The sequence below is a fragment of the Falco cherrug genome, chromosome 2, assembly GCF_023634085.1.
Source record: "Falco cherrug isolate bFalChe1 chromosome 2, bFalChe1.pri, whole genome shotgun sequence".
Lineage (NCBI taxonomy): Eukaryota > Metazoa > Chordata > Aves > Falconiformes > Falconidae > Falco > Falco cherrug.
In genome coordinates, this window is record NC_073698.1 from 69,607,448 (window position 1) to 69,628,654 (window position 21,207).

At 44.2% G+C, this 21,207-nt stretch overlaps 1 protein-coding gene across 2 annotated transcripts in view; it reads right to left on the reverse strand.

Moving 5' to 3' along the window:
• NPAS2 (neuronal PAS domain protein 2) overlaps positions 1 to 21,207 on the reverse strand; it is a 107,884-nt gene that overhangs the window by 52,920 nt on the left and 33,757 nt on the right. For both annotated transcript variants that reach the window (XM_055702862.1, XM_055702863.1), the window contains exon 2: positions 1,963 to 2,016. In XM_055702862.1, coding sequence (XP_055558837.1) covers positions 1,963 to 2,016 — 54 coding nt within the window. The remainder of the gene's footprint in view (positions 1 to 1,962; positions 2,017 to 21,207) is intronic.

Genomic DNA, 21,207 nt, shown 5'->3' on the forward strand with positions numbered 1-21,207 from the left:
ACCTACTTTTAACACAGAAATGAAAGAAGAGGACAATTTTTTTGGCTTTTTCATCTGTTCTTGTGTTTCTCAGGACTGAGGGACCTAGTCCTTACACCGAACAGAAGAAAACAAAGAAAGAGTTTCACCTGTGGAATGGGACAGATGAAAAGTCCTCAGTTTTGAGGACACAACAACAAAAATGTTCAGCCAATGGCTTCTCCTAAGTTTGACTCTCTTTAAAGCTTTGGAAGAAAACCTATAGCTTTTACATGAATCTGAACGGCTTTAGTATAATGTGGTAACTTTAGACCTTCATGAAGCCTCTCATGACTCCAAACTTGATTTCAAATTTAGATTTATTTATAAAAAGCAAAATGTAGTTAAATTACAATTTAATGAAGCAATTTCCTTTTTTCATTTTCAAAGTTATCATTTTTTTATGCACCTTGATAGAGGCCTGCCCCAGGGTATGACAGAAATTCCTTCCAGGAACAAACAGCATGCAAGTCATACCAGATGGTGATGACAATCGCTGATAGGGAGGATACGTGGTATCCTATTTTTTTCCTATATGCATTCATTTAATGTGTGGGGGGTTTTTTGAAAATAAAAAAAAGAATTAGCACACAAATAATCAGGCCTCGAGCATGCGAAGCAGCAATGCAAGGTGGGCTCCCTTCCCTGCTCCCCCTTCCCTGCCCCCAGGGCTCCGGGGCAGTGTGGCACCTGTCGCTGTGCTACACCCTCTCTGAAATGCCACCTCCTTGTGATGGGTGGGCAGCGGGAGGCATCCCCTCCCCGCACCCACCTGCGTGGTTGACAGAGAGCTGGGCAGAGCCATACCCCGCATGGGCCCTGCCCTGGGCACGAAGCCCCCTGTGAAGAGCAGCAGCCGCCATGGCGCCGGGGGCTGGCGGACCCCTGGCCTCAGCAGATCCCCCCTCGCAGGGCTGAGGGGAGGCAGTCGCCAGCATGTTGCTCCCGGTAGCGAAGGCAGGCCTTCTGCAGCCTGAGCACGCACACATTAAGAGGAGGGAGCAAAGAAGAACAGTTGAGCTCGGCTGCAGCCTGTGCTGACCTATATTGGTGAGAAAAAGCTGCAGGGAGGAAAGAAGCGGAGAAGGAATCAAAAGAGATGAAACTGGATCAACTAGTTGTGCCTGGACTGGAAATACTCTCATTAGAGGAAACCAAGGGGAAAAATGTGGACAACCCACAGCTCCCTCTAAAGCAATTAAACTGCAGGCTGCGGTATTGATAACGCGTCCAGAAGAAAAAAACCTCAAATGCTTCCAAACAGTTTTTCTGCAGATGCCAGTCAGATCTGGCAGTTATTAAGAGTTTTATTGCCACAGGTCGCCTGCCTTGAAACACACCCTTTCCCTCCCCACAAAGCATTCACAACAGTTTCCCACCAACCGGGACTTGGTGGTGGAGTGCAGAATGTATGTGAATAAAGGTTTGCGCCACTTTAAGGCTGACACAGCACTTCTCATGGTCTTTCTCTGCTCTGAAGGTAACTTCTAGGAGTTTTCATTACTGTGAGATAGGCATTACTGAATAAATGACCATCACAATAGGGAAAACCCCTCACTTTTGTAATTTTTTTTCTTTTGCAAAATGTATTTTGTAAAAAAACCTCACATTTTTATACACTTGAGAAGCTCAGATGATGTATTATAGCAGCAGGAGTACGTTGTTGGTTCTTCAGTTCTCGTGTTCTGCAGTAATGTGAAGAAAACAATCAATGCCTTGGCTTTTTTTATATTTTCCACAGGGAACATTGCTACATTATTTCCTTCTTACAGGGCAGCCAAGAATAGGAATCTGTGAGATGGCAGTTTTTCAAGTTGTGTTTGGCTGTATTTTACTCCCTCTCTCTTTGATTAATTGATTATGGATAAAACAGCTTCTGCAGCAACAAACAGTATCAAGCTCATCGCAAGTTAAATGGAGAGTTATGAAAGAAAAAGTGCTCACCTCTTTGCCCTGTCTTTCTCATCTTCATCCATTAGATTGTCTAAGCAGTTTTTTCTGTTGAAGGAATGCAAGAATCATTATGAATTGTCATTTCGTTAGCTCAACTTGCAGGTTAATCTCAGAGTCGCTCTATTTCATTTTAATAACAGAGTGATGATATCCAGGTCAGATAAATGTGTCAGCAGTGCTTTATGCCACAGTCCTTGATTTTAGGGAACATGCACTGTGGATAATGTTATTCCTGAGTGTCATGCTAGCCTTAGGGGCTCCAGCCAGTGATCAGGGTTCCCAGGCACAACACGATGCACCAGTACAGTACAAAAAAAGCCACTTCTAGGGGAATTTTTTTCCTGTGGAGGATACTCTCTGCAAACTTGCAGGCTGGATGAACCCTGGGATCTGCCCAAGCTGAAAAGGCATTTTCAGCACCTCCGTGTTCCCCCCAAGACCATCCCCAGTGCAAGAGTCGGCATCACTGATGCCTCTGACTTCTCAGGTGGAGCTTCCTACTGGCAGGCTCTTCATCCTCCGCTGTGGGCCCTGACCCGAAGGCAAAAGAGACAGTAGTAACTCTACCGAACTACATCCCAAATTCAAAGCGTCCTCATAAATCCCACCGCTGAAGCCACACTGTGAAAAAGCCCTCTCATAGCCCAGACAGTGCCTGCCTGGCGGTGCCGGCACCGAGCACCAAGACTGCACCATCCCCATCACTCTTTTTGCTGATCTTCACCAAAACATTGTGACCTGTCATCAGGTTTGTAGGCCAACTTCTCTGGCTGTTTGAGCTGTAAGGAGAAAGTACTCTGAGCACAAGATATTTTCATAAAGCCACAAAGTAAAAGGGGATAAATTAAATTTGTGTAGGCAAGGCGAAGGGAAAAATACAAGAGCAGCCCGGCTGAAGGCTGAGATCCTCCGAACCACGTGTCACCAGCTCACTGCCCACCCTCCTTCACTTCATAGCCTTATGTGAGAGCGATGCTTGAGCTGTAACTGCTTCAGCCTGAGGAGGAAGGCCTGCCGCCTCTCACAGCACCTCATGCCCATGTCAGGCACAAAAGCCGCACGCTGCTGCATCCCACACAAATATTTGTCAAACTGGCAGCACAATGCCACTGCAAACACTGGATATTGTCAAAGCATCCTTTTCAAAGTCGTGGTGTAATGACAGGCAATGATAACTCATTTTCAAAAATCACTGCTTCTCATTTAATGAGTCCTCAACAAGTAAGGCATGAATAAAATTGGAAGTGGGAAGGAGGGAAATGAATTGCTAGGCATTATTTAAGCCCATGGTATTTTCCACATATGAGTCACACGGAAATTTGCCTGTTTAAAGAGCAATTTAGGAAAAAACAAGAGTAAAAACTTACTGATAGTAAGAAAGTGGATAAATTCCCTCCTTCTGCTATTAGTTCTCTTACAGCAATATTCCACCTGCTCATTACTCAACAGTTAGCTAAGAATATGAAACTACCCTGTAATTTTTTATCAAATACAAGAGTAATGAGGAATTAAAGCCACGGGTCACCGATTGGAGGGTAAAGCTACTACTCCATGGCATTCAGCTTGTTGATGGAGGAGCATTAATAAGAAATACGATGGCTGAGGGACTGGCTTTTTTAGTCATAACTGGCAAACTTAAGTTGCTGAATTCTATTACACAAAATAACATAATGCCATGTAGGTTTTAGATGTTTTTTTCAGATATTTATTTGGCCTTGCAAAACAGTCAAGTCAGCCATATCACAATCCTTATTTTCAACTAGGAAAATTTATAGACCCCGTTAAATTTTGTTTACCAGTGTTTTACAAATACTTTAGGTAGTTATTTATCCAGTCCCAGAATCAGACTGCTAGCCCAACAAGTGTGTTTTCAAATAAATCAGGCTAAAATGTAGTGACAAAATTGAGTGGGTTTTGTTGTTACTTGCTCACTTATTGCCGCCAAAATGTTCACCTACGTTATTCAAGAATAAAGAAGGCATCAGTAATATGGCAAAGGTTAGCATGTAGGATTTTGCTGTCTTTCTTTGCTAGACCTTTGTTCTGTTGCAGGCACCCTTGTTGAATCTAGGCTATGACAAGCAAAATGGGGCAGTGTCAGCAGAAGTCACATTGTCTGAATCCCTGGAGGTCTTCCTCTGCTGCACCAAGGTCTCCTCTGGTTGTAACAGATTCCCAGTAGAAAGCAGGAATATGGGAATGAGAGCTCTGGGTGGCTCTGAGGAAGGATGGGAGTGGATGGGGTAGTCAGCATCAGTGCTGCTCAGCTCCAGCTGTTCTGGGGAGGCACAACGTAGCTGATGAAAAGGGGCTTCCTACAACTGTACACTCTAAACCATGAAGGAATTACACCGCTAGGAAGCCTCTACCCTTATGAGAGAGCAACAGGTCTAACTGGTCTGTTCTGCCAAAGATTTGGCTAGATCTGTAAAGCAATTCGTGGCCGGCATCCAGTAAACAAGGTTTCTCACTGACTGACATGAAATTCTGGACCTGCTGTGCTGTTGCTAGTGTTAGACAATATCTAATTGTCATTTTGCTTCTGTTTTCTCACACAGCAAACTCTCCAGAGCATCGTAAGCATTGCTAAGAGCGTTTGCCAGTACATATGTAACATACAAAATTAAAACTGTTCTCAATAAAACAGATATGGCAGAGTATACAACTGCTGCAAACCAGCACTGCCATCCCTCTCCTGAGCCACAGCAGATGCTGGCTTACACCTGCAGGAGAAACCCATGGCATGGAGCTTAGGTAGGTGCTTAGTGTAACTTGTTTGGTTTACATTATCCCCTCAGTCCCTCAGCTGGGAGGGTCCCAACTAGCAAACTGGAAATCTGCTCTCTCGTCCCCATCAGTGCCTGGTTTAGGAGGCAATTCTGGCTTGTTGCAATGACAGAGGCAGGCAGTAAATGCCATGGCTCTGTGCTGCAGTTCCCTTGCAAAGAGGTGACACAAAAAAACAAGTGGCGTGAGGATTTCTCAAAATTTGAAGGATCCTTTCCTGCTAACAAAGAGAATTTGCAAACCTAGGAGTAACAACACCACATGATGTGACTCTTGCGATGGCGTATTCAACAGTGATGGATATGCTTGGAGCTTCATTAATATCATTATCAACAACAAGTGAAGACACTACCCCTCAAAAAGATAGGAACCACCTGGAATAAGGAGGAGTAAGCTCACATACTCCCATCAGGGTGGGACAGACACACAGAAAGACGCATACCCACAAGCAGGGAAAAGTGGCATTTTGGAACCAAAAGACTGTCTAAAACTGTTAACCATGTACCCTTGGCTGAGATGGAGAATTATAGCACGAACGTCCCTGCCACATTCATTCATACAATGACTAGTTTCTTGGGAAAGAAGCAATTCAGGCAGAGTGCCAGCTCGCTCCATAGACTTTCCAGAAGAAAGGTTGCACATGTTTATTTTGATACAATCCATTCCCAGTGGACACAGAGCTTGCACTATAGAATTAATCTGGCACTGATCACCTTACCCTGCACTAGAAACATGTCTTTTAGTGAGTTAAACTACTACTTTTCTGTGTGGGTGAGGTTGGTTTCTCTCCTTCCTACCCTACTACTCATAAGGATATGCTATAAAATGACTGACACGCAAATGTAAGTAATCAGCTGTTGATTTTCCACTAAGTTGCCATGTGACCAGCTAATCTCAGTTCCTACAAATCAGCCTGACATTTAACAAGAATTTTTAATCAAACTCATTTAACTCAGATGAATTAAATCAGAGACGTAAATGTCTTTTAGAGGTCCTGGGATGTGCCTTGGGAAGCTTGGTGAGAAATCACAGTGTTTGCTCCTCTGGCCCTATGTTTGGCAGCTGTGGGGGAAGGCCAGGCTTTTCATCCCCTTCCATCTCTGGCATGGTGGGGTGTCTGCATCCACCACCCTATAGGCCTGCTTGGGGCATTCAGCCACTTGTCCTGTCCAGGGCATGCTTGGCCCTGGGGAGAGGGGTGCTGCCCACCATACCCTGGTGTTGCTTCCCACTGGCTACAAATATACCTGAGCCCTGCCTTGGACCTCACCCTCAGACCATTTAGGATGCTGGTACAATACCACCATCATAAGTAAAGGTGATGATATTGCACTTGGAGAACAATCCTCTCACAGACGGTGGATGAGCAAGGGCTGTATGGAAAATCAGATGCTGGGAAGAAACATCTTGAACTGGCAGACCCTCCCCAACAACCGTTATCTTTGTGAAGAAGGAAGAAAAAGAGCAACAGGGTGGAGGGTAGACACGCTCCTGTACCTTCCAGACACATTGCTCAGCATCCAGTGCCCATCTCTGCTGAGTGTGCTTCTACAAGATACTGAGCGGTACCTCAACAGGGAGTAGTTACTCTCTGGATCCCTCTTTGAAGGGGATGAAAGAGGCTGTTAGCAAAGAGCTTGGTGTTATAAAGGAGGCATGCAGGTATGTCCAGTGGTTCAGAATTTAAAAGTCAGATCCACCCATGCATGACATCCCATGCATAGTGAGTAGGATCCAAGCCATAGGAAGAACGCACCGAAGGGGAGTACAGGCTTTGAGCACGAGCCAGAGGGACAGTTTCTGGTCACCCACTAGCACAGGGGACAGTGTAGCTGGGTCATTGCGCTGGCACCGCTGCCATGTCTCCTGCCCAGGTATGATGGGCAACGTCTGATGGGCACTGTGGTAGGACGGTGGCATTGTCCCATGGGTGCTCCACAGCATGGGTTAGATGGACACTTGCCCACACTGGGAACCACCACTGTGGCTTGGCACTAGCAGCTCTACCCCCTTCTCAGCTAAGGCAGAGCTCTGAAATGAAGTAAACCACACTAACAAATAAAGTATTTCCCTTCCAAGCCTTGCTGGGGGACAAAGGTTAGCAAATGGGAAGTGGCAGGAAAGGTCACAGGGTGACGGGCAAGAAGTGACTATGACCATTTTAAATGCCTTATTCCATGTTTCTCTGATGTGGATGAAGCACTCAGCTATCCCACCATGAGGGGTATGACGTGAACACACAGAAGAAGGATTTGTATAAACACAAATCAGAATAAACAGATCTACAGACACATCAAACTGGACTGCAGCCCTCCATCCTTATTCTTCAGGTGTAAACCCATGAACTGTTACAAGAACATGCTGGAGTCCATAACAAAATACAGCACAATCCCATCCACAGCAATCAAAACAGATTTATCAAAATGTAAACAGAGTAGCCTTAAGAAAAAGACAGTAAAAAATCACTTTCCTGGTGATATACGTTGTTATTTGTGAAGTGACAGTGACTTTTCAGTGGCAGAATGGCAGCCTGTGGTTACCATGGGTCATGTAATGCTGTGATTGTTATGGGAATTACTGTTTTTACAAGTAAAGGGAAAATCCAGTAGTGTGGTAAGTGTCCAGCTTTAGAGTTGTGACTGGTTTTGCCTGACAGTGTGCAGCTTAGTCTTCCTGCATTCAGTAGATGACTACATTTTGTTTACACTAGAGAAAAGGTTGTTCAGAGATTTCCAAAAACGAAAAGAAGAAAGCTTGAGAAAATATTGGACTTCATGAACCCGACAGGTTTCTCCATGTTTCATACATATGTGTACAACGAATCTTTAGATGGTAATGGGCTTAAAGCAAAACAGACATTAAAAAGTGATCTGAATGTGGACAATGAAAATGATGGAATTTGACGTAAATTAATGCCCCCCTCTTCTGAACTGGGCATGGCAGGGAGATGCTCACAGGTAATGCAGCTGAGTATTATGAGATTTTGATGAAGACAAGTAAAGTCTCAGAGCATATTTTGGCTTTATTCTTTATAGTACTCTCATTTAATGGGAAGAGGTGTTCTTTTTTGCATGTCAGAAACCTTGCATCTCTTGCTGTGTGGTATTAGCTTCCCTCCTTTACCCTAGTGCCGGCTGAATTTTAGTGTGTGCAGCCTGCGAACCCTCTATAGATGTGGCAGAAGTTGCATCAGTTTAAGTCAGGAGTGAGATGGCTGACATCAGCAGGGCTGTGCTGGAGCGCGGCCAAGGTAAATGAGAGGCGTCCTTTATCTCCAGCTTGTGAGCAGCGCGTAAAGTTTGTGTGGCGCTTGGGATATCTGATGAAGATCGGCACATACGTGCTCATTATCTTCCTTATTATTATTATTATTATTTTTGTTATTGTTATAGAATGACTAAAGCCATTCAGACTTCAGTGAACAGGCTGAGTGAATCCCTGGGTTCAACCACTGCTCTGCTCTCCCCTCGCACGGCTGGAAACAGAAAGGCAAACAAATTAAACTAACATTAATCAGCAAAGACTGCCATCTGTATAACTCGGAGCACTTCTCCGCGTGCCTGTCCCCTTCCAGCAATGCTAAACAGGATTAGCCTTCCGTGGGCGGATGGGGAAAGTAGGTCAGTTCGGTAACATCACTGCGTGCGATGAATGGAGGAGGATGTGACTGCAGTGGTCTGCTGGCAGCCCTCTCGCCTTCTGTATATGCACGGAGACGAAGCACCTGGGCTTGTCATGGGGTGCACGAGGCGGCTCAGGTCTCTGCATCCCTGCATGATGACACCTGCCACTTACAGAAGCAGGGGTTTTGCAAAGCCTGGCTGGTGCGTTGCAATTAATGGGTGCATTGCAACAAGGAAACTGAGGCACGGGGCAGCTAAAGGCTTCTTTATTACTAGTTTGTGCACAGCCAAACATTTGTCAAAGTTTATGCATTAGCAAAGCGGCAAGGGATGGTAAATTACCCGTTGGAGGCATTACCCTTCTGTATTGACTTTACTGGGTGTATAGGGATGGTGGCTGGAAAGCCAAAGCTCACCTAATATTGACACTTGGAGGGCACGTCAAGGGCAAAAAGAAGAGTTTCTGCTGCTACATCAGTAGCAAAAGGTTGAACGAGGGAAGTGTGGGACTGCTGCAGTATTGGGGTGGGTGGGGAGGTGAATTGGTCACAGCAAACACAGGTAAGGCTGAGGTACCACCGCTGCCTTTGCTGCAGCCTTCACCAGCAAGGTCCCCCAGGTCTCTGTGTTGGAGGCAGGGTCAGGGAGGAGTATAAGGACCAGCAGCGGGTGAGGGTCAGCTCAGGGAACTTGAGGGAGCTTGGGGGTAGTTGACTCATACAAGTTGATGGGGCCCGACCACCTGCCCCCATGGGGGCTGGGAGAGTTGGTGATGTCCTTGCTAGGCTGATCATCTTTGAGAGGCTGTGGAGATGGGGGAGGTCCCTGATGGCTGGAGAAGGGCAGATGCTGGCCTTCAAAAAAGCCCATAAGTGTGATCCAGAGAGCAACAGGCCAGCCAGCCTCACTTCGGTCCCTGGGAAATCAATGGAGCGAGTCCTCTTGGAGGACACCCCTGGGCACATGAAGGGGAAGGTGATCAGAAACAGTCAGCATAGATTTACCCTGAGTAACCTGACTGCCTGCTATGATGAAATGACAGGGTCTGTGGATGTGGAGAGAGCAGTGGACATCATTCACGTCAGCTTCATGCTCAAAGGCAGGGCGGTCGGGATGGGGGAGACACAGAGAGGCTGGAGGAAAGGGCTGACGGGAACCTCACGAAATTCAGTGGGGACAGCTGCCAATTCCTACATCTGGGAATTAAGAGCCCTGGGCTCTGATATAGGCTGGAGATGGACTGGCCAGAGAGCAGCTCTGCAGGAAAGGCCCTGGGAGCCCTGGCAGGCAGTAGGCAACGTGCTGTGCATGGGCCAGCGGTGCTGTGCATGGGCCAGCGGTGCGCCTTGGTGACGAGGCTGGGCACCAGCACCCTGGGCTGCAAGGACAGGACCATAGCCTGATCAAGGGAAGGGATTGTACCCCTTGACACAGCACTTGTTAGACCACATCTAGGGTAATGTGTCCAGTTTTGGGGCCCCCAGCACAGAAAGGGGCCCCCACACACTGGAAGGGGCTCAAGCAGAGAGCTCACAACGTGGTGGGGGCTGAAGCTCTTGCCTCATGAGGAGGGGCTGGGGTAGCTGGGTTTGTTCAGTCTGGACAAGAGGTGGCTTTGGGGACACCTGGTAGTCCCCCCATTGTCTAAAAGGGGTCGATGAGGAGCCAGAGCCGTACTCCTCATAGTGATGCAGGATGGGAGAGTGAGAAATAATGGGCATAAATTGAAAGTAGAGAGGAGAAACTTTTTTCTCCATGAGGACAGACAGTGGAGCAGGCTGTTCAGAAAGGCTGGTGCCATCCCCATCCTTGGAGGCTGTCAAGATGTGACTGAGTAAAGCCCTGAGCAGCCTGGTCTGACCTCAGAGCTGGCCCTGCTTTGAGCAGGTTGGACTGGAGACTTCCTGAGGTCACTTCCAGCATGTGACTGTCCTGTGATTCTGCATCTACTAGGCTGGCTACCACCAGGAACATCCTAAGCATATCAGCTGCACTGAATTAGTTCCTGTATTATATATGTTCCTGGAATCTATTTTATTATACTTTTGCTCTTCTCTGCTACAAACAGCTTGTGTGCTATCTCCCCTACGCTGACATCCCTCCTGCTTTATAAACCTGCCATCTAGGAGAAAAGAATGCAAGATACAGATCTTAAAGTTGTATGTCTGTATGTCAGGTGTCTGTCATGTCACTTTTAGATGTTAATTTTTAAAAAATACTCACTTTATGATAGAATTAGCAAAAAAAGATGAAGAAAAATGCCTCTCATGAGAATGGCCCTTGACTGTAAAACCTGCTATTCTCTCTACTTCTCATGTTCTTAATCTGTTTTAGGTCTTTATAAAACTTTAATCCTTATAGCATCAGAAGTTCCAAATGTAGAAAGACTTTAACACGTGCTTAACTCTATACTGCTACACGAAGTCACTTATGTATGTGTATCTTTGCAAAATCCAGGCCTAAATATGGAGGTAGAGCAGCACAGATTATTTTGTAACTATTAGCTCTGAAATCTTCCCTTGAAAATGGTCTCAGTTATAAAGTATTTTCAGTTGTAAGAATCTGTTAAAGTTTATTTGCTTCTGCAAATATTCAAATAAGTAGAATAACGTAACAACTGACGTATGATCTCATGGTCAAATGCTCAGCCAGTGCAGGCAAACTGACAGAATGTGCAAGTATAACACTATACAGATTTATTTGTCCAAGACTCTAGCATTGTTGTTTTGTTTGGCATGGACTACCTGGAAAACACCAACACAAAGCAGAAAATCGGTCTTTTTCAATGGGACTGTTGTCAAAGTCACTCTCTTTTTTTTTCTGGCAGCAATAGTCTTGACAAGATCCTTTTAATCCTTTTCATCCAATTAAACAGGCTACAGTGACACTGGAGCAAAAAGCAAGATGGCCAGAAGCTGACATAGGTTGGTCTCATTCCCCCCACTCGTTTGTTTGTTTCTTTCTTAACCATTTATGGATGGCTTTTGAAGAGTCAAATGACTCTTCTTTTAAAAACTCTGGGCCTTGGAGTAATTTGCTAACAGCAGAAAAATCTGCTCCAGAAAGGAATTCTGCTTTTTTGACAGTGCTGTTGATTAATTGCCATGATTTACACCACTGGTGGTGGTGTTGTCTCCGTACATAAGATGCTGAAATGCAAGGCCATTCATTTCTGTGGAGATTTCAGCAGGAAAGCAGAAGCTAAACATGAAACCAAATTTCCTTCTAGTTTTAGGCACCTAACCTGGTGTGGCAGCTCCCTTTACATTGAGCAGGACCTGGAGTGAAGAACTGGCCTCTCTCAGTATCCTTGCCTTCTCCCCGCCTGGCTGGGACCTTGGTTGCTGCTTCAACCAACAAGAACTGGTGGGCTCAGCTCCAAGGAGTGGGCTGGGATTTGAGCCAGACAGTGAGCGCTCTCCTTAGCCTTCCTCATCCTCATGGGCATCCCCGTGTGGTGACACCCATGGGGACTCAGCTGCTGTGCCACTGATGAAGGTCAGAGGTGGGAGGTGGGGAGATGAGACCACCCCTGCAGAGAGCCTGCAAGAAGCAACAGCTTCCCTGCCTTGTGCAAGAGGCAAAGCTGTGGCCTAAATCTGCTGCTGCACAGGGTGGGGTAGAGGGAGGGGGGAATCCTTATACAATATAAAGAAATACAGATATCAACACCAATAATCCCATCACTTTTGTGTTAACAGCTTGATAACATATCTGCTTGTAACTCACACACTGCACTAAATTTTCTGTTCTATAGTAACTATCATATCCCTGTCAGCAGAACTAAATATTTAATCATCTGGGGAGATGAATCATGAAAAGCTGGTTTTGGGGAGATATTTTTAAATGGACATTTTGTTGTCATTTAATTTTGAGAACTTGCTGTCTCCCTCTTCTCAGGAGGAACCCTGCACGCCTGTGACCATACACACTATTGCTCTATAGGTTTGCTGTCTCCCCTGCAGGTGAACCATGTGACCTGTGGGTTTTAAAGTTGTTTCTGACAAGACCAAGGTAGGAGGGTCCTGTCCACTCAGGGTTTGGCTGGGCACCCCTAAGCCTAAAGACACAGGGAGGCCAGAGACACACAACCTGCCTGGCTGCATGGCCCTCTGTGGATGAATGCTCTTCAGCTGCGGTCCCCAGTTTTCTGTCTGAGCCCATAAACCCGCCAAGAGTTTAGACACAGCATCAGACCAAGGTTGCACCTGTATTTTGCATTGCCTCAAGTGTTTACACCCTTGAGTCCCTCCTCTCTCAGGCTGAGCCACACTCCAGCTGTGGTGCCGGCAAGTCCTCACTGATGTGTGAAGTGCTGCTGTTCATGCTACCAGTGGTTCCCATTTTTACAATGATAAAGTTTCTCCAGCATGATGTAAAATTCAAATCAGGTTTTACACAATGAATCTCTAAGGAAAAAGGATAATTATTAAAGAGCTTCATTAGTGCTTTGCAATCTTAATTATGATAATTATATTTTTGTAGCTAATATAACTGAACTCCTGCTTTTCAATCCCATTAATGAGCATTTTTAATCCTTCTCCTACTGGGCCAACAAAATCATAATGTTGAACTTTATATTTACACAAGGCACTATTTTTAATAAAAATGATGCACTGTTTACTTAGCATTTTCATCCCCTTTTATCTGAAATTTGAAGGTGCACCTTACCCCAAGGTGCAAGAAATAAAGAGGAGCAAAGATGAATTCAGCATCTTGGCCTCAGTTTCCCTTCCTGGCAACAACAGGGCACATTCCCTGCAGCAGGATGGCAGCTGTCCCTTGGAAGCACAGATTTAAATCCCTTTCCCTGACCAGACCAAGGGCTGAGCTTCACCCACCTCTGGGTCACCATATCCATTTCAACAAGACCATGCGCACCATGGGAATAGGCAGTGGATGCCACGCACTGCATGAAACAGACACTTGCTAGGTGGAGATGGTCAAGTGGCTGCACAGGACTGCTCTGCCATACCAGAGCAGTCCCATGGGAGACTGGGGGACCAAGGGGTCACAGGAGCCCTGCTGTGGTGGCCAATAGTAATTGATGGTCAGGGCCAGGAGAAAAGGTGGCAGCTGGGGGAAAAGGTCAGAAGAAATCTCAATAAAAAAGAAATACCATTCATCTGGTGTGTGAGCAGGAAAATGCACCTCCCCAGCCAGCTACTGGAAATCTTGGAAAGTGCCAGCAAGTGACACCAGTATAAACGGTCTTTTCTGAGTACAGTTTATAATCCCTGATAAAGTAGAATTCGCTGCTGTGTCCTACATTATAAACCACCCACCACCACCCAGATGGACTAGTGGAATTTTTTCATGAATCTGTTTGCAGCCAAATATTTTACAGTTACTAACAGAGAGAGAGAGAGTAAAAGATCAAAGAGGGAAGAGCATACAAATTCAGATATCTCAATAAAGAAATTTAAACAATAAAGCATATATTGAATATTATCTGCCCATTAATCTCTGGAGTAAATTCAGAAAACTAATTAAAAGCTTCTACACAGATAAATGATAAGCTTCTTTATTCAATGAGCTCAACATATGAACAAACAGAAGTTTGTGTTGATATCATCGTTATTAGCAATTGCATTAAAGCAAATGATTTTTGCTGTGCTACTGGGAAAACAGTGATTTGAAAAACAAAATGCTAAGAGATGAAAAATTCAAACCTTTACTGTACTGAGTGTGCCACATTTCCTGTTCTTTTTTTTTATTTCAGGTAACAATAACTTTTATGGGTCAGCATGACAGAAAAATAAGACATGAAGAAGAGAAAACAAACTCAGTGCCTGTACATGAAGCAGGAAAAATCTCTGCATAATCATCTTCCAGTTGAAGACCAGCTTTAACAGGCGATATCACCTCCACGCATGGGAAATTCTCTAATTCATCAGTTCTTACTGAGCCGTGTGTCCCTTCTTCTGCTATTGGCTTCAACATTCACAGGGGATTTTGTCTGAATTTTATAGGGAGGTTTTTGCCTCCTCAACCGTAATTGATGGATGTTCTATTTTTGTGGTGTAACACCGCTGTCTTGCGTGACGTGGCGTGGCGATGCTGCATGGGGAGCTTGCAAGGCAGCCAGCCTTGCTCTCCCTCAGTGCTCCAGGAATAGCCTGGGTCCCAGGCATCCCTTTAGACAGGTGTGACCTGAAAAGGGGGATCCTGAAGAACACTTAGGATAACAAATTTTGCAACCTAAGCTGTGTGCTCAATTTCAATGCAGAGCCCGAAATAAATAATTTCAATATGTAGTCAGTCCGTCCTGAATCTGAATATTGAAACTGATCTGGCTCCAGAATTGAGATAACCTCCCAGGGACCCTACACAAGGAAGTAACTTGAAAAAGTTGATTTTTTTATCTACAGTACATTCCAGTGACCTGGGACTGATTAGCATAAAAATAGCTTTAAACTGATGAAATAGGGGAATGAGAGAGAACTGTAACTGCTTTTGTTTATATGTTTTTATTCATACACCAGCATATTCCTACTTCATATTGTACATTAAACTCTCCCTATTGACCAAAATGAAACAGACATTTCAAAAAGTCTCAGTGTAATGTCCTCTTGAACACGGGCTAAATGCAGGATACAGTCCACAGAGTGTAAAGTGCACTTAAATTTTAGTATATTCACTCAACTGTGGTGTTTCAGAAACAGAGAAGTCATTAAAAGCCCCACAGCGAAATATCAGATTATGCCTCTGCCAGATATTAACTTTGAAAAGAAAGGCTGGAGACACTCTGAAAACCACAGTGAAATACTGATGTGCTGATTCACCTCGCACTTATGTACTGTGTGAGTTAGAACTGCAAAATAATATATTTCTTCTGTGCCAAATGATATTGGTAGGAAAGCATCTTTTGGCTATGGCGGGTGCTGCTTTCCATTCTGAATGTGCATCTTCCCTTTCCACTTGCAAGAAAATTTGCTGTCAGAATGTCAAGCTGGCTTGCTATTTTATTTGCCATCTGTGTCAAATATTCATAGACACACTAAGTGTGTGTCTATTCGCAAAAGGCCTGAGTTGTTGCATACTGTTATCTATCTTTCATAATTACGAGGGCAAAAACTAGGAGGGTAAAAAAACCTGACATAATTATAGATCTCTACTCATGCTGAATCACATTTTGTTTCAAACGGAGTGCCATGGCTGTTACTGGACCACCACATATGGAAAAATAGGACGTGAACCCTCAATGCACCATAAATTTTGCAGGTAATCTAAAAAAATCATTAACTATCCTGCAGAAAGTAAGGTACTTTACATCCCATCTATTCTGTAGCCAGTAGTATGACAGTAGGTCTTGTAGGTATACCTGATCTGGCTTTAAACAAGTAGTGAAGCATCAATGCAGCTCACTGTAGGTCTGCTAGTTTATGTATTTAGCCAGTGTCACCAAAAAAAGGTTTAGGTCAGCTCGGTTTAGGGGGAAAAAAAGGAAAAAGAGAAAGAGGAGGAAAGAAAGAGAAGCAGTTGGCAGGGAGCTGAGGTTGGGGTCAGGTTGGGTCCTCTGGCTCAGAGCCTCACGTGAAGCAGCTGCAAGAGGTAAATCATGGGACTGTGGCCTGATATGGGGAGGAAAGAGAAAGTCTCATGTCCTGTTTCTAAAATCCACACAAAAAGAGGGATCCCAAAGGCAGTTTTGGGGACCCCAGGAAAAAAGCTCTTGTCACAGGATGGACTGGGATGTTTGGTCACAGAGGTGCTATTGCTGCCCCATGTCTGATGGGTTTGTAAAGCAGTCTCAAGGGTGGCTATAGAAACTGCAGCAACTTTAGTGTCTACAGAAAATACATGAATTTACAGGAACTGTGCCAGAGGTAGTATAAATTTTGATATCACAGCATTTCACTTTAAATGACTTACACTTCATCCTACTGCCACACTATTTTGACGGTATTTAGGTCTGGAGATTTTGTTTTTAAACAGAAAAATATTTGGTTCCCTGTGGGTGTTTCCCCCCCCCCCCCCCCCCCGTCCTCCTTCCTTTAGACACTTCAAAAGGCAAGCTCCTGAGAAAACTTCTCTGCTGGTTCCTATTGTTTCCTACTTCAAGTGAAAAAAGTACATGATGTTAAATCTGAACACCAAGACTTTGTGAATGTGTAAACTTCAGAACCCTAAACCTTTCAGCCTGTGCCAATGTAAACAACCTAAAGTGCAGAGAATTAAGTACACTTTATCCTCTCTGACCATGATTGAACATGTTCCAGTCCTCCTAAAACCTGTGGCAGGGAGTCTTTCAAATCCCCCAAAGCAGAGTGGGGCTTGTTCAAATGGGCATGAGAAAAAGAGGAAGATCCTCATCTAAACCCCAGTCCCAGCCCTTTAGGTCTCCTTTGAAAATTCTCACCTTGCCATTTCTAACCACCTCTCTCTCAAGGACATGGGGCAGGAAAAAATAAAACCTGCCTTTGCTAAGCGAAATGCTCCATATTCCCTAAGTTCCCGGGAAAATTGCACAGCAATTTTAATAAGCGCTTTTGCAGCACACATTGGGGTCTGTCCATGTCACTCACCCTTTCCAATGTTGCTCCGTTAATGTCTAAGTGACCTGTTTTCTAGAAAAACAGCTATCTTGGTCCAACCCCTGGAAGCCAAAAGGGCCAAGATGTGCCTTTTGGGAACCCAGTTATGGACTTTCTGTCCCTCGGGCAGCAACAGCCTCTCCCTGCCCTGCTTCCGCCCCTGCCCGTGGTGTCCTGGGCCCGCACCCTCGCCCTTTGAGAGAAACCACCCCCTGGGGGGGCCATGGCACCCCGCTGCCTTCCTCCAGCACAAGCACACAGCATCCCCGCTCCCCTTTGCCCTGAGGAACCGGCGCTTGGCTGCCACTGCCTGGGAGGCCAAAAGGGTTTAAGCTGATGCTGGTCAAGGGAAGCTGGAACTGAAAGCCATTAAAAGGCCGGCATTCCTTAGATTTGCTTTTATCCCTTTACCACTCAGAAATATTTTACTGGAATGAACTGCAACGCAGTTGCAGCTGTGCTTCAGTTGGTCCAGTCTTGTTCTAGGCTATTTTAAAACTGACGTTATCCTGAGAAATAATAAGGAATCTTAAACTATACTGTCAAACATGCAGTAAATTTTTAGTCGGCTAAAAGGCGAGGAGTAAAATGCGAGAGATTGTTTTTCCTGGTGTATTTTTTTCCCCTCTCTCTCTCCATGGAAATATTGATGTGAAGGATAGTAATACTGCTTCTGAATTCTGACCCACGTGGCTATCAAGATACATTACTTGCAACAGTCCAGAAGGCAGTTCTCTCAATCTTGCTTCCTCTGCAAATGCAGTTATCTTGCTCTGGCACTTTGCAAAATCCTCTAAATTACTATTAAATTGAATACTTTTAATTTATGATTTCAGCTGAACTCATATTTCTGTGCTGTTAATTATCAAGTATTTTACTGACTCTGGGGAAAACATTAATAAATCAATCTAAAATGAACTTCCACCTCCCCCCTTGAACTGGGGATGGGTGTCATCACTCACACTAACCTGTGAGAGTTATATTTCCCTTGGATTCATCATTAATTTCATTTCAAATCGTGTATTTCTGAGTGGGCTCACAGAAACAATTTCAAACATGGTGTTTTTAAGCTAGTTGATGGCAGTATATTTAGCTGCCTGAATATGTGGGTGGATTTTCAGAGGTCTTCTGTGATTTGAAACAATTCCCCTTTTGGTTTGATTGTTTGTTTCTTTTTTTTTTTTTTTTTTCTTTTTTCCCCAGAAACAGTAATTATCTTTTAGATAGAATATGATTACCAGTGTATCCTCAGACATAGCAGAGCTCTGGGGAAGTATCAGTGGAAACACAGGTAGTGATAAATCACTGGAATTGAAGGACATGTGGATGCTTCGAAGGGTAGTTAGGTGGGTAAATATGGATTTAAGTGCTGACCTCCTGACATCCAAAACTGAAAATATTGACCTTCATGTGCAGTGCTGGTCTTCAGTGTGCCTTCACACAGCAGAGTTCTGCAGGGGTCCAATACGGGTAAGTCATGTCCCAAAACACAGTCTAAGGAGGACTGTAGTAGCAGAGCAGGCAGGTGAGATATTGAGGATGCTGACAACACTACCAGGGACATTCTTATTGCCACCTCAAAACAGTGTTACCCCAGAGTGAAAAAAAAAGTGTTATTTCACAGAGCAGTCAAAAAAAGTAGATGTTCCCATTTCATCAGTGTTTCATCCTCCGTTTGCCAAACCCAACACAAATCTTGGCAAAGGAAGGTATTTCATGAAGTTATGTGGACTGACTTAATGTATTAATCTTCACAGTGACACAGATTATTAGAAACTCAATGATATGTGGAATGTTTTATGATGTGCTTTCATGCTGATAAATAGCTAATCACCATATATTTGTGACAACAGAGCATTAGAAGGAGCAGTGATATGTGTTCTGAAAAACACCATCGGTCCTTTTACGCCCTCTGCATAATGCACTATCATCTGCAGTGCTTAACTTTGCAGTCTTGCTTTTAAAAATATCCCCAAAACCATTATGAGAATCCTAACATTTATCAAAGCCTCCTTTCTAGTCTTTTGTGCTGTTGTTTTTCCCAGTAAAAGTGCATTACATGCCATTCGACAGCTGGTAATTGTATGTGTATTGAATTAAAGCATTGATTTTAATTTTCAAAGTCAACCTCACTCCCTTTTAGCTGAATGAATTACTTTGTTCATGAGAAAAAACATTGGTACTGGACTTCAGATACAGGATCAGAGCTTAGGCAGCTTGTCCTCAGGGGTATTTTCTGCTTTTCTCTTTTTGAAATATCGAAAGGTTCTAACTTGCCCATTACCCAGAAAATAAAAAAGATAATAAATCTCTGAATGGCCAGCACAGCTTCTAAATTCATAGCTAGCTTTCAGCTATTTTGTGTTGCATTCCAATTCACTGGCTGCTAGGACGATTTTCAATCATACAGATAAGCAATAACAGGCTGGGCAAAGCTCGGATAAGAAACCTTGAAAGAAAATCCAGGTGCTGCTAGGAATTACACTGACTATGCCATGGATTGCAATCTATCTTTGAGTCAATGGTGAGGTACATTAAGAAGGCTCCCTAGGAAACAGAGGCTCTCTGACCTTTCCCCTGTATTATCCTTCTCACAGGTGCAGGCACTTTTCCTTCTCTAGTCTACTCCTGAGGAACTAAACTGCAGACCGAAGCAGTCACTCTCATGTAGAAACCATAGGAAGGGAAAAAAAAAAAAAAGTAAAAAAAGAAAAGAAAAAAAAAAGGATCATAGATTGTCATCCCAAAGAGATTTTCATAAAAAGACCGAAGCTCTGTGCCAAGTTTCAGAAGACAGTCTTCTTCTTCTCTCTCAAAACCTAATCATCACAAGTCTCTGACCTGTTGCTCTTATCATGCATTCAAAGACGTCCGCTGTTCCCTTATTCTTAAACTATCAAACCAATTATCTTGGGCTCAGTCTGGATTTTGTCCCTCTCTGGAGTGCATGAAGCTATTCAGCCTGCCCTCTCGACCAGTCACATCCCTGGTGGGCACGGCATCCTCCCACGGCATCGCCCTGTTCAGGTTTGGTACTGGGGAAATACCATTCCCCTACTGGCATCCTCCAGCACTTCAGCTGGGATGGAGAAATAAGGCCAGTCTCTGTTCTCACTCACGTGGATGAGGAACAACAGTAAGTCCTTCTAAATGAGCGGAGATAAAGCTCTCTAAAACTGACCTGGAATTGTGACCTAGCACTATACGCTGAGCCACCAAAGTGGAGCTGGAACAACCAAGCACAGCAGCTGCTTCCCTTTTATACAGAGGTTTCCTGCTAACGTGGAGTCATGGTTTGGATGAGGAGTCTGCCCGCTCCACACAGCTCCAGCCAGGCTGCATGCTGTAGGTGTGACAGAGATGGAATTTGGCTGAAAGATGGGTTTTTTTGTCATACTGTGTCTGTCATATTTGTTGCACAGGAGGCTGAACAAAGAAAATCTGCAGAATCGAAGAATTTATTTCACGACTGTCTTGATTCCTCCACACCTCAAGATTCTATAGACATGCTTTCCCTTGTTTCTTTATCTAGCAATTCAGTCCTTCCAAACAGGTATTTTCTACCATTAGGACCTAATTCAACTCAAATTTACCACTGAAAAAAAATACACTCAGAAAGATGTAGCTGATGTTTTCTCATGTGTTTTTGCAGTTCTGCCAGTTTATGTGACAGAAAATGCTAGTCCACACCGGTTAGTGTGTGTCTTTTTTGCTCTAAGACCTCTGGTTCTTTTTGCAGCTGTGCATTAAAATGGGGTTTCTCTGAGGCATAATAAAAATATCACAGTAGAGCCATACATCATCTTTTGGACGCCATGTTGTGTGATGAAATTTTTCATGGTACACTTAGTTTGCATTTGTCCCAAGTAACTGAAAGTGAGAATGTGCACTGACCTGCTCCAAAGCAATCGTACAAAAATGCAGAAGATCACATGCATCAATTCGACTCTGTGCATAGTGTTTATTATTTCTGCAATAAACTGCAGAAGAATATGAAGTGTGAGAGCATTTCATTCATGTCTGGCCACCTTGTTGCCATGGGATTACTTAATAGGAGAAGTAAATATAGGGATATATGTGCAGGGCTTTTCTCTGTCTGGCCATGATGTCTATATTAATGACCACTTTCTGGTTCTGATTCTTATTTTAGTCAAACTCTCTACAGCCTTTACAAGCGGAGTATGTTGATTTCTTGCTATTTCTTCCAGGCTTAGACCAACCAGCTACTGTTACACTGTTTCCATTTCAATGTGATAAAGTGAGATACTGGTTTAGGAGCTTAATGCATA